General features: G+C 38.1%; 1 protein-coding gene across 1 annotated transcript in view; it reads right to left on the bottom strand.

Annotated features, from left to right (window-relative positions):
* Positions 1–14,504, bottom strand: part of LOC124123557 — a 126,219-nt gene extending 111,715 nt beyond the window's left edge. Inside the window, exons 1-3 of the mRNA XM_048381967.1 lie at positions 14,368–14,504; positions 5,448–6,208; positions 1,953–2,006 (exon numbers count right to left, since the gene is read on the bottom strand). Coding sequence (XP_048237924.1) covers positions 1,953–2,006; positions 5,448–6,208; positions 14,368–14,374 — 822 coding nt within the window. The 5' untranslated portion in view covers positions 14,375–14,504. The remainder of the gene's footprint in view (positions 1–1,952; positions 2,007–5,447; positions 6,209–14,367) is intronic.
* Positions 14,505–14,576: the final 72 nt, after the last annotated feature.

Genomic DNA, 14,576 nt, shown 5'->3' with positions numbered 1-14,576 from the left:
ATTCCACCACGAATTTGGAGAATGAATTTTTCCGGATAAAACTATCATTTATATTTATCCTGACTCATACTAATTGCTTATCTCTTCTAATTCTCTAAAGATAGTGGAAACTTCCTGTGCTGTGTTCCCAGAGAACAGAAAACATCTCACCTAAATTCACCTTTCTCACACGCAGGAGCACTGGAACCATCTTGCTACTAATTGCTTATCTCTTCTTAATCCTGAAAGGTATGGGAACTTACTGTGCTGTGTTCCCGGGGAACAGAAAACATCTCACCTAAATACACCAGTCTCACACGCAGGTGCACCAGAACCAATTGACCAACCTGTCTAACTCATCAGTCTTTATTTTCTCCTAGTCTTCTTGAGCCAAAATCACATCAGGGAGATCTGGGACAGCTGGGTGGGTGGGTGCTTCAGGGTATGAGTCAGGATAAGTAGAAATGACATTTTTATCATATTTTACCTTATCCTGACTCTTAAGTATTGCTTGAATCTCACAGTTATCTGTGGGTTTCGCCTAGATGTGTGACTCTGACACTGTCCGTTCTGTAGAAACTCAATGGAAACGTGGTCAGACATCTTCTAGGTTCAGTTGTTGTTCTTCAATGTCTGTCGTGGGGTACAACCTCTTGTTTGGGGACAAAGGAGCAAATCATAAGATTTTGTGGATTTGATAAAGCATGAATCAATCAAGCATGCTTTATAATCAACTTTAGTGTTGAGAAAAGGTTGTTATCTCAGCACTGTCTTCATCACGAAAAATAGACAGAATTTCAAGAGCCACAAAGATAATATTTTCATTCAAATCAAAGTAATAATCAATGAATATGATGAATGAATGATTGATAAAGGTAATCTGCACCAAATGTTTTAATAGGTAGGGATAATTTTCATAGGATGGTTCCGACTGGATAGGATGGTTGGATTAAAAGCACATTAAAATAATCCAGACAAGCTAAAAAATAAGAGAGTGATGAGTCAGACGGGTTAGTTCCGGTGAACCTGCGTATGAGACGGGTGCATTTGGGTGAGCAGTTTTGGGTTCTCTGGGAACACAGCACAGGAAGTTATCACTATCTTTCAAGAATAAGAAGAGATAAGCATACAGTATGAATCAGGATAAGGTAAAATTACTTATTTCTGATTGGTCAATCAGAGGTTTCAAATCAAAATAACCACCTCTGATTGAAACGGCTGCATTACCATGGAAGCCAGTATTTAAAGAAAAGTATCCTGTATAATTATTGCCAGTATAAAACTTTGAATGTACATTTATAAGTTACAAAATGAAGAGTTGCAGTTACCATAGGACTCAAAAGTATGTGTGACAAAACAATTTGGGCAGAAAACCCGAAAGAAATCAACCAAGAGAGAATATTTTAAGTTAGGTCAAAATTTGGTGCATTGCTATATCCAACTGTGTATCTGTTTGCAATGTGACATCATAGTTGTGACATGTGATGTAGATCTAAATGTTGCAATGCTTGATTAATTTTATTTCATAGTGACCTCTTCAACTTGTTTTGTGAAGTAGCTGTGATTCACCCTTTCAGAGCCTTCCATATACTTGCATGTCAAGAATAATGATGCAAAGAAAACAGCCCAATGTTCAAGCAAATACAGCACCATTTCTTGTTTAAGTCCATGACAGGGTTTCCTTGGTTAAGACCAACAACAAACTGAAAACACTGAACCTATGCTGTGGCACTCAATATCTTTGCTAACCCCACAGACTTTGCCTTTAGTTTTGTCCTGGTAGAATGGAGATAAACATATTGTGTTTTTAATCTAGAGAAACATTGCCTGATCTATTTCAAATATAATTGTGCTTAAATCTACGGGTAATTTTAACCAAGCTCTACATTGAAAACACAGAAGTGATAGTACGTTCATATCTAAAACCTCCTGTATTTGGAATGAAACCCTTCCTACATCCTTTGTGCATCTACCTCTTGGTCCTTGGTGTCTGTGTCCTCCTCATAGATGTCAGCGTATTCCAGGGCCTGGTAAACAAAACAAAAACACATCAGCAGTATCTGATGATTACATTAATCATTAGTGATACTGTCTACCTGTCTACCTCTTCATGTTCTGTCAACCTCCACATGTTCTGTCTACCTCTACATGTTCTGTCTAACTCTACATGTTCTGTCTACCTCTACATGTTCTGTCTACCTCTACATGTTCTGTCTACCTGTCTACCTCTTCATGTTCTGTCAACCTCCACATGTTCTGTCTAACTCTACGTGTTCTGTCTACCTCCACATGTTCTGTCTAACTCTACATGTTCTGTCTACCTCTACATGTTCTGTCTACCTCTACATGTTCTGTCTACCTGTCTACCTCTTCATGTTCTGTCAACCTCCACATGTTCTGTCTAACTCTACATGTTCTGTCTACCTCTACATGTTCTGTCTACCTCTACATGTTCTGTCTACCTGTCTACCTCTTCATGTTCTGTCTACCTGTCTACCTCTTCATGTTCTGTCAACCTCCACATGTTCTGTCTACCTCTACATGTTCTGTCTACCTGTCTACCTCCACATGTTCTGTCTACCTGTCTACCTCTTCATGTTCTGTCTACCTCCACATGTTCTGTCTACCTGTCTACCTCCACATATTCTGTCTACCTGTCTACCTCCACATGTTCTGTCTACCTCTACATGTTCTGTCTACCTCCACATGTTCTGTCTACCTCCACATGTTCTGTCTAACTCTACATGTTCTGTCTACCTCTACATGTTCTGTCTACCTGCACATGTTCTGTCTACCTCCACATGTTCTGTCTACCTGTCTACCTCTTCATGTTCTGTCTACCTCCACATGTTCTGTCTAACTCTACATGTTCTGTCTACCTCTACATGTTCTGTCTACCTCTACATGTTCTGTCTACCTCTACATGTTCTGTCTACCTGTCTACCTCTTCATGTTGTCAACCTCCACATGTTCTGTCTACCTCTACATGTTCTGTCTACCTGTCTACCTCTTCATGTTCTGTCTACCTCTACATGTTCTGTCTACCTGTCTACCTCTTCATGTTCTGTCTACCTCTACATGTTCTGTCTACCTGTCTACCTCTACATGTTCTGTCTACCTCTACATGTTCTGTCTACCTCCACATGTTCTGTCTACCTCTTCATGTTCTGTCTACCTCCACATGTTCTGTCAACCTCCACATGTTCTGTCTACCTCCACATGTTCTGTCTACCTCCACATGTTCTGTCTACCTCTACATGTTCTGTCTACCTCTACATGTTCTGTCTACCTCCACATGTTCTGTCTACCTCTACATGTTCTGTCTACCTCCACATGTTCTGTCTACCTGTCTACCTCTTCATGTTCTGTCAACCTGTCTACCTCTACATGTTCTGTCTACCTGTCTACCTCTACATGTTCTGTCTACCTCTTCATGTTCTGTCTACCTCTACATGTTCTGTCAACCTCCACATGTTCTGTCTACCTCCACATGTTCTGTCTACCTCCACATGTTCTGTCTACCTCTACATGTTCTGTCTACCTCTACATGTTCTGTCTACCTCCACATGTTCTGTCTACCTCTACATGTTCTGTCTACCTCCACATGTTCTGTCTACCTGTCTACCTCTTCATGTTCTGTCAACCTGTCTACCTCTACATGTTCTGTCTACCTGTCTACCTCTACATGTTCTGTCTACCTCTACATGTTCTGTCTACCTCCACATGTTCTGTCTACCTCCACATGTTCTGTCTACCTCCACATGTTCTGTCTACCTGTCTACCTCCACATGTTATGTCTACCTGTCTACCTCCACATGTTCTGTCTACCTCCACATGTTCTGTCTACCTCCACATGTTCTGTCTACCTGTCTACCTCTACATGTTCTGTCTACCTGACTACCTCCACATCATCTGTCTACCTGTCTACCTCCACATCATCTGTCTACCTGTCTACCTCCACATCATCTGTCTACCTGTCTACCTCCACATGTTCTATCTACCTGACTACCTCCACATGTTCTGTCTACCTCCACATGTTCTGTCTACCTCTTCATGTTCTGTCTGTCTACCTCTACATGTTCTGTCTACCTGTCTACCTCTACATTTTCTGTCTACCTGTCTACCTCTACATGTTCTGTCTACCCGTCTACCTCCACACATTCTGTCTAACTCTACATGTTCTGTCTACCTGTCTACCTCTTCATGTTCTGTCTACCTCTTCATGTTCTGTCTACCTCTACATGTTCTGTCTACCTCTACATGTTCTGTCTACCTCTACATGGTCTGTCTACCTGTCTACCTCTTCATGTTCTGTCTACCTCTACATGTTCTGTCTACCTCTACATGTTCTGTCTACCTCTACATGGTCTGTCTACCTCCACATGTTCTGTCTACCTGTCTACCTCTTCATGTTCTGTCAACCTGTCTACCTCTACATGTTCTGTCTACCTGTCTACCTCTACATGTTCTGTCTACCTCTACATGTTCTGTCTACCTCTACATGTTCTGTCTACCTGTCTACCTCCACATGTTCTGTCTACCTCTTCATGTTCTGTCTACCTCTAAATGTGCTGTCTACCTCCACATGGTCTGTCTACCTGTCTACCTCCACATGGTCTGTCTACCTGTCTACCTCTACATGTTCTGTCTACCTGTCTACCTCTTCATGTACTGTCTACCTGTCTACCTCTTCATGTTCTGTCTACCTGTCTACCTCTTCATGTTCTGTCTACCTCTACATGTTCTGTCTACCTCCACACGTTCTCTCAACCTCTACATGGTCTCTCTACCTGTCTACCTCTACATGTTCTGTCTACCTATCTACTTCTCCATGTTCTGTCTACCTGACTACCTCTACATGTTCTGTCTACCTATCTACCTCTACATGTTCTGTCTACCTCTACATGTTCTGTCTACCTCTTCATGTTTCTCTCAACCTCTACATGGTCTGTCTACCTCCACATGTTCCCTCAACCTCTACATGGTCTGTCTACCTGTCTACCTCTACATGTTCTGTCTACCTGACTACCTCCACATGTTCTGTCTACCTGTCTACCTCTTCATGTTCTGTCTACCTCTACATGCTCTGTCTACCTGTCTACCTCCACATGTTCTGTCTACCTGTCTACCTCTACATGTTCTGTCTACCTGACTACCTCTACACGCTCTGTCTACCTGTCTACCTCTACATGTTCTGTCTACCTGTCTACCTCTTCATGTTCTGTCTACCTCTACATGTTCTGTCTACCTCCACATGTTCTCTCAACCTCTACATGGTCTCTCTACCTGTCTACCTCTACATGTTCTGTCTACCTATCTACTTCTCCATGTTCTGTCTACCTGACTACCTCTACATGCTCTGTCTACCTCCACATGTTCTGACTACCTCTACATGCTCTGTCTACCTCCACATGTTCTGTCTACCTGTCTACCTCCACATGTTCTGTCTACCTGTCATGTCCACCTACCCGTCTGACTCTATCATGGACAGCAGCTATCTGTGCATTGATGGACTCCTTTAGGCGCTTCTTTCTTGCCTGATTAATTGTGTAGATGACATTGGTAGCTTTGTTAACAGTTAACAAACTACTGTCTGAAATCTTCAAGGCTCCTCCAAATGGCAGCGCCAGCACATCTTCTTCTGGACTAGGAGGGCGCATATCCCCAAGTGATCTCCTTTTCTGAAAAGGGGAAATCTCTGGCAGTTTGCTTATGTCCTTCCATTTTGTCAACCCAGCAGTCTTCCCATCCTTATCAAGCAACTTGTTTTGTGACACAGAGGTCCTCTTGAAAACACTATTACTAGTAGGACTAAAGCTGTCTTCCTTTACCTCCTTCTGTACTGGTGACTGACTGGTCATCTTCTGGTCCTGTGACTTCATCTCTGCAACATTCCTTTTGGCTTCGGTGTTACTTGTTCCTTCCTTCTGAACTGTGTTTCTTGGAGGTTTAGTGCTGTGGACGTTTTTGTATTCTTTTTGTACTTTGAATTTCTTTTTGGCATTCTCGCTAGTAGACTTCTTAGAAGCCGAGAGTTGTTTTCCCTTACTAAGAGTACCCCCTTGTGAAGGTGGCCTTCGTTTGTCTAGGAAGATACCAGGTGCCCGTTTCCGTTTCTCTGCACCTCTATTCCCTACCTGAGGCGCCCATCTAATAGATTTCTTACTGGCTTCATTCTCAACAGGGTCCTCAGCAATTTTAGTCAGGGTTGATGCCTTCATCACCTTCTCTGCAACATCAACATACAGGGAGTAGATAACAGGTGAATCTCTGTCAGCTGACGCCAACATTGTCACAGGGTTATGGAAGCCCTGCTCATAGCAACAATTGCAACAATACTACTCTGAGGAACAGCAACAACTATGACAATGGTTGATGACAAAGGGGTGTCTCATTATTATGCACTTTCAAATTTATAACTGCTCAAATGCACTTAGGCCATAACAGATCTTATTATTACGCCAGTGAGTGAGTGAGTGAGTGAGTGAGTGAGTGAGTGAGTGAGTGAGTGAGTGAGTGAGTGAGTGAGTGAGTGAGTGAGTGAGTGAGTGAGTGAGCAGCGGGCTTGGTGCAGCTTGATCAGTATTAAAAGTTATATCACAGCTTGTCAGTTTAATGCAGGTGTCTGATGTTAACCACTTTTGTGAAACCCACAAGTATGGCTGACAAAAATAATAATTATGGAAAATGTGGGAAAGGATTTGACCATATGATTCTGGAAGGCCCGCCTTACAAGAGTGGATCCAACAGTTTTAAAAGGGAGGGTCCAAAATATAAAAATCTTCTCTCAGATAATTTTACTGCTTACAAAATACTACATTTGGTTTTCAAAATGGGTTGGTCCGTACCCCCTGAACCCCCCTCTGGATCCACCTATGCCTTAGACCACAAGGCCACCAGCAGCCCCATTAATAAATTACACACAACGTGGTCATACCTTTGGAGTATATTCATAGAACCTAATCACCCCAAATGTTGAAACAGGGCCACCGACTGGACAGACCCATGCAAGATTACCAATCACCACCACATTTCTTCCTAAACTCATTTGGCTTAGTCAAGATTCTAAATATGTCAAATCTTCTTGATGACAATACTTGTTTCAAACATCGACCCACATTCACAAACGTTGGTCTACAAAGCTGGCTTACTTTGCCAAAGGGGCACTAGGTACATGTGTTACTTTGGTTGTGGCTTCAAAGTCTAAATCCTTTTATTTCAGAATGGTTTATTGTTCAATTGTTGAGATCTAGCAGGCCCATTACAAAAAAAGACAAACGTTGAGGGCTGGCCTATTCTTCATTTTGCCATTTGTTCATTTACTTATCCAAGACACACACACAGTAACCACCTGATCCTCACTAGTCGGCTTCTACGGCAAGCTTGTGGTATTTCAGCGATTTTTTCAGTCATTTTAAATAGCAATTTTTATCATGTGTTTAAAGTTATACACTTGCTAAATGTCTTCGAAATGTTTCTCTAATTCCAAAATGCAATTTCGCGAAGAGAGAGATTGATTCTCAGTTACCTTGTGCATTCGTACATTTTTGGGGTCTCAAGATGGGAACGCTGTCAGTTGTTTCAAATGCGAAAGGAAAAGCTGAAGTGTGGGAGCACTTCGTTCTAAAACAAACGGATGACAAAATTCATGAAGCAAATATTGCAGTCTTGTTGCGTGTGTGCTTCTGAATTCAAAATTTAGAATTATACAATATATCATGATACACATAACACTACGGCCTTGTGCATCTCAAAATATTGTGATACACTTTAAACCTGCAATACCCATCCCTACCAACCTGTGTCCAAAACTACTACTGGACTGAAGCTTTCTTTCTGAGACTTGTTTAGTATAATATGGACTACTATTAGATGAGCTGAGGAGACCAGGATAAATTTGACTAAACTCTGGCTTTGGATTAGTTGCAGTCTGCAGTAATTCATGTAAAACAATTACTGATGATTTAATGCCTGTAAGTACTGATATATTTTGTGTTTCTAGTGATGCAATGGATAAGTGCAATTCTGACAGAAATCTGAAAAGAAAAGAAGGTCACTAAACAGATTTCATCAAATAAATGAATAACCAAATCCTTCTTGAGGACATCCATAAATCTAATGTCCCCTTTCTTTGCAGAACAGGGGATCCATAGCACCTTAAACATGGAACCTCGAAGCAAGTCTGCAGCATAAACATATTCTAAATCATCGACATTGTACTAACTCAGTCCTTGTCTAAAATGACCCTTCAGGTAATGTTGCTTTAAAAGTGAATCATGTTTAATCTCGCCTCGCGTTAGCATCAACTGATGTGAGATATGAATACCCCAGCCCGGTAATCAATACTCACACGAGATGTGCAAGTTGCCGCAAACAGATCAATACCACAAAGATGGTCTTGACAGTCAGACGACTGGCCAAAAAAAACCCATTGATTATTTAACTTCAGCCAGGACACCAAGATGCTCTTGTATAATAAAGAGATGCAAGCCATTTGCAATGGTATGTTAATCAATTCATGGTAATCAAAATGTACATCTGTAATTCTGGCAAAGTATCAGGCAAATGCTACCCGCAATTAGAGATCTGTTGTCAGTCACCTGTCAATCACACACTGTCAGGGATGTCCATTATATGAATGAAAACATGTCAAGAAAATGGCCAGTCACTCCCATGACAATATCGTTTTCCAGACTAAACAGTATAGGTGGATATACCGCATGGGCTTACTGACAAGTTGTCTTGGTAAAGTTTAATACCTTGTCTAAATTATACATCCTAAAAGTATCTAGTTGATAATATTGTTGTGTATTCTTCCATTTATCATGAAGAAAACAAGATTTATACAAATCAGTGTTTATTCTTGATTTATTATTGCTTTATACTTTGGAATATATTGCTTAGTTAAAGGAGTTTTACATTATATACATGAAGTATAATACATAACATATACATAATATATAATGACCATCAATCGTTATGAATATAGTAATATTTACTTCCACATCAATGTCAATGTACTGTCAGTCATTCAACTTAACAAATAATGGAATTCATCACCTATGTCAGATAGTTTACAAAGTGGACATGGTTACAAGTTCTAAAGACTACGGTAAGTAAGACTTGCCAAACGTTTTCCTGTAGTATGTTTAAATAATATTCAAAATTTAGGCGATCATTTTTTATGATACTAAACAATGTGCATCTTGAAGACTTATCTCTTGCACTTGTCCAACACTGTAGGTTTATGTCATTTAATTTTTCATGGACTCAATGTTTTAGATAAGAAGGATTTTGAAACTTTGTGAAAATCAGATGTACCGGTAGCTAAGTCCAAGTTCATTAAAAGCTTGTTTGATGAATGTAATCCATTTATGTTTACATTTTCCAAATTGGTCGTCATCAAATAACAACTTGTACACAAGAAAGGATAATTTAGATGATTTCCCAGGGACTAATTTTGCCCCAAAACTGATTATTCTCATTTAAGCGATGTTTGATAGATGGAGCCTTCATAGTTCCCTGTATACCATGAAATCTGGAGTACATTTTCTCAATGATAAAAGATATGTTAAAAAATGCAAATGGACATCTTCCAGAGTTGAGATGTTTTCAAATCCCCATATATGTACTTTGCATCTGTAGAGAAGAACTGTTATTACCATACTGTCAAAAAGCTGCACTTTACATTTAAGTGATACAGAGCTCCAGATAACTTTTTGGGCAATTGAGTTTTTACTCCAGGGTTTCTATTCTAATTGGGTTATTACATTTTTCAATGGGTAACCAATATTTTTTCACTCATCTATTCATCACTCTATTTAAAAAAAATGAAATAATGTTTTAGATGTATATAACCATGATAACTGTTCTAAATATATAGGCTTGACTCGAAAGTAAATTTGCTCGTATTTGTGTTTCAGAAATTAGCTCATTTGTACGCATGCTGAAAAATCTTCATTAGGTATTTATGCGTGCTGTTTTTATACATTTGAGTTTTTCATTTAATGCACGCATTTCGGTTTGCAAGTTATGGAAAGTAATTGGGTTTTTTAGTATATATACGCTACTTATCTATAGCTCTGGTGATAAATTTAACATTGACAACTCGGGTTGTATTCTAATCACCTTATCACAAACTTCAGTGAATACAACATAATTTTAGTTTAACTAAGCCGTTTAAAACTTCGAAGAGACTGCAAGTGTCTGGGTCATATCATTTTAAGGTGTGTGTTGCAGTTAAAAAATATTCCACTGTCTGACAAATGGGACAACCCCAACCAAACTAAGTGCCCATGGCAGGCAATTTGAGACAGATGTGCTATGTTGCTCAGATTGGTCAGTGAAATACAAGTCACTTAGAAATATGAAGCAATAACATTAGTTATTATGATATAACATGAATTGAAATCCAGGTTACCATTTTAAAAAATAACAATATGAAAATGACAATATTGATAACAATGTTTAACAAATGCTGATCATAACTGGAAATACTATTAACATTAGGTTGTCAATCAGCTTCTCTAGTATTTGTTTGTTTGTTGTTTAATGCAACAGTCTGCACTATTTCAGCTATATGATGGCAGTCTGTTAATAATCGAGTCTGGACTAGACAATCCAGTGATTTACATCATGAGCATAGATCAAAACATCTGTATACTTTTCGATAAAATGTTACTAGAGTATTACCTGTAAAGCATTTTGTGGAAAATTGCTCAAAAGTAAAAGGCGGATCAGTAAATTAAGTAATTAAATTGGACTGGCATTACTATCAGCATCAATACAAGCTGATTCAAAGTTTAGAACTTTACAGGTATGGGTTCAAGCCACAGATATGTGTATTACACATCCACAAATATAACTGCATGCCAGCCTTTCATTTCCTTGAAGTTTGAAAGCAGTTTAGAATCATTCCTTCAGAAAACAATGACCTGCATAGCTTGACTACAGATGGTGGGGTGATACCGAGCCTAAACCAATGTTTAATGGAGCCTGTTTCTATTTCAAACTTTTAAAGTTAAAGTTTATTCTTAAATTAGGAGGGAATTTAACGGTACAATCAGTGCAATAAGGTAAAAGTGAGCATAAAAACCTCAATTGTCCTTTTAATTGGCCTTGTAAATACAACTCACCTTTACATCTCTACAACAAGTCCAAATACAGAACAGTTTTTCTTTTCTTTCTTTTTTTCTCTCTCTCACAAAAAAAAGGCCAACAACCTATAATATATGCGTATAGATTGCACACATAAATTACTTTCTAACTGACATGGCATGATAAATATACATTAATAAGTCATGAACAATACTTGTATGGACTGATTTCATAAAAGAAACAATTTTATCTACATTGGGATGAAAAAATTAATACATTTACGCATACATTTAGCACAGTTAAAACATGCAAACTTTTTTTTTTTATTCAATTCAGTATAATCTTGACGTTCCCACCATTTCACTTAGTCAAAGGAACCATGACAAATTACACATCAAAAAGGGGTTATTGACTTATTATGGAAAATAAGCTTAGAGGTATGGAATGTGTTTAAAGAATCGATGCTGTATGGACGTGTAGGGGTTAGACTCAAATTCGAATGTTTTTTACATGCACTTGGTACATGTAGACATAAATACTACGTTGTATTTTTCAATAATAGGTTGCACTGGTGCATGTTTTATATAGCTAAATTGAGAACTGAAAAGTGATATTCATCCTCCACTGAATTTGAATTACATCGCGTACACAATATGTTGTTTCTGATTATAGCATTGTGCCTCCCTAGATCAATCATTGATCTATGTGAACTACATCCAAATTGTGATAGTGATGTTCTAAACCATATTTCCTTTTCTGCAAGTTTATTACCTCAACTGAACACAATAAACTTAGTCTTATCTACATTAACCTTGACCTTCCAAATGCTACAATATACTTCTTATTGATATATTAACCTTTGTAGGTCTTTTACAGTATGTGAGAACATAACAATATCATCAGCAAAGAGTAACGTAACATAAATATCTTCAAAGTCTCTGGGAGTATTTGAATACCCAACATCATTGTTACATTTTATATGTTCGGCAAGTTAATTCATAAAGAATGAGAAGAGAATAGATCTTAACACACAGCCTTGTCGCACACCAGACTCACAAGTACAATTCTCTAAATATACACCAATATTTCCAACACAGGATTTTACCTCTTGATAGATATTACATAGTAAATTTGATATAAAAACCCTAATGTACTTCTACATACTGAACCACATGAAACGGAGAAGTCCACCACATTGCAGACAAGTGTCCCTGATTGTACAGATCTGTCTATAATAGCCTGTACAATAAATGGGTTACCTGTAGTTGAGTACCCACGTCTAAATCCTGCTTGTTCTTCACCAATCTTATCAAGGGCTTCAGATAAAAACATAATTCTTTTATTTATGATTGAAATAATTTTTTGGGCTATTATGCAAGAGAGTGTTATGCCTCCAAATTTATGCACATCATTTGTTGGTCCTTTTTTGTGTACATGTAGGAATAATTACACCAGGTTTTGGGAAATGTGATGTTTCGAGAATTGAATTGAATAAAATCTCCTAATAAGGAAGTAATATGTCAAAAGAAGATTTAAAGAATTATGGTATCAATTCAACATTTGCCGAACTTTTTTTTATTTTTTCAAATCGTGAATAGCAGATGATATTTCTTCTCTTGATAATGGTAATCCAGTATATCTGTGGCACATCTTCTATATGATTCCACTGAAAATCATCCGTTGATATTTAAACCATTTATTTTCATTCATGTTTTCTAAATATTCAGGTACATGTATTCGAAGTTAATGACTTTCAGCAATTCTATTTTCTTGCATTCATGGCCTGTGTCATGACTGTAATATGAAAGAAAACACTATCTCCTGGGTGCAATCCAAAAAAGGTCAGTAAGAAGAACTGAGGTCCTCACAAGGCCACTGACTGACGACCCCAGCGGCAATAGAGATGTAAATGACATAACCAAAATCTCCTTAAAGCAATCTGATCATTTGTCTGCGGGATTGTGTGAGGTTATATTGAGGACTTTTTTAATTATCTATATTTCAAATTTGAAAAAAAAACCTATGTTTTCAAACAACTCTGACTGTGATTATCTCTTTCAGTGACACTTCACATGCATTACTAGGATCATTATCATAAATTTCCTGATATTTTTAATTTATCTTCCTGTATCACACTGTGGCCATCAGCAAAATAATGACTCCAGCAATGATACTTACCTGTTTACTCCAAACATATCTGGTCAAACAGAAATTACTGGAGCTGCAAGCTGTTTGGGTTCAAATTTATTACACAGGTCCTCTGGGTTCCAGTTTTGTTTTGTCTGTAATGGGGTCCATACCACTACTGTAGCTGTGACATGGTCAACTTTGACTATCCAACATCCACTGGTGGTATCGCACAGTAAAAGCAAACAGTACATAGCTCCATTTTCACTGCTAGGTTACACTGTACTTCCTTTTCAACCTCCCATTCTCAGTGCAATACTCCAGCTGGTACAACATTATATGCACACACACAGTAATATCCTTCATAATACTGTATACTAATAATTTTTCAAGGCCAAAGATAGTACGGCCAGGGACATTAAACAAAATTCAAACTATTATATTTTATGTTCTTATTGTGGCCTTCATTTCTGTTTTGTTGTATACGTAAACCAATTAAAGATAATAAAGATTCGAAGTTTAACTCTATACAGCATAATATTTGATTTATTTATATAGAAAGCGGACACAATTGGAAAAACCTATCAACTGCATCACATTGAACCAAAAATCTGACTGTCTGCTAAAGCTCAACAATGAGTAAATGTTACCTCACACTAAACATATAGCTTTGTTATTCATTATTAAATGAGATTATCTAAGTACTTCAGAATCATATATTCCTAGTCACATCAGAGTGAGTGAGTTTGATTTTACGCCGCTTTTAGCATTATTCCAGCAATATCACGGCGGGGGACACCAGAAATGGGCTTCACACATAGTCACATCAGAGACAATATATTAAGTATATCTATGTCTTTTCTGGTCACATTTAATAGCTTCATTATTTCCACGCAACACAAGTAAACTTAAAAAATTATAAGTGTTTCTTTGGAATTATTTATGAGAAAGGACTGTAAGAAAACATTAAAAAAATAAGACCGTGATAAGAAAATACCACGTGACCTTACCTTATGCTCACGGCGTTCATAGTTACTGTATGTACGCGTCGGTGTCAATACTTCTGACAGTATGTAAACAAATATTTTGGCGCGAATTGACCATTACGGCAGTGACAACAACGCAAGAATAGCTAATCACCATACACCCAATATAGTACAATACCTTTCATTTTAGTGATCCAGGCAATTAAAACATGGCATGGTTACTTTAGCTGTGCAAGTTTTCACGCTGTCAAAACGTAAACGAAACCACGTGGTGGAACAAACAAAACAAGACTTAACCTTTCACCCCCGACTTCACTCTTTCTGTTGGGTAACCTCTCAAAATATGTGCGCGAGGAGTTTGTATGTTCTGGTTTCTCTTATAAGCAT

The sequence above is a fragment of the Haliotis rufescens genome, unplaced genomic scaffold (assembly GCF_023055435.1).
Source record: "Haliotis rufescens isolate VD_foot unplaced genomic scaffold, xgHalRufe1.0.p SCAF_4, whole genome shotgun sequence".
In the NCBI taxonomy this organism is placed as follows: domain Eukaryota; kingdom Metazoa; phylum Mollusca; class Gastropoda; order Lepetellida; family Haliotidae; genus Haliotis; species Haliotis rufescens.
Note: the sequence above shows the minus strand (reverse complement) of the source record. Positions and strands in the feature narration are given on the sequence as shown.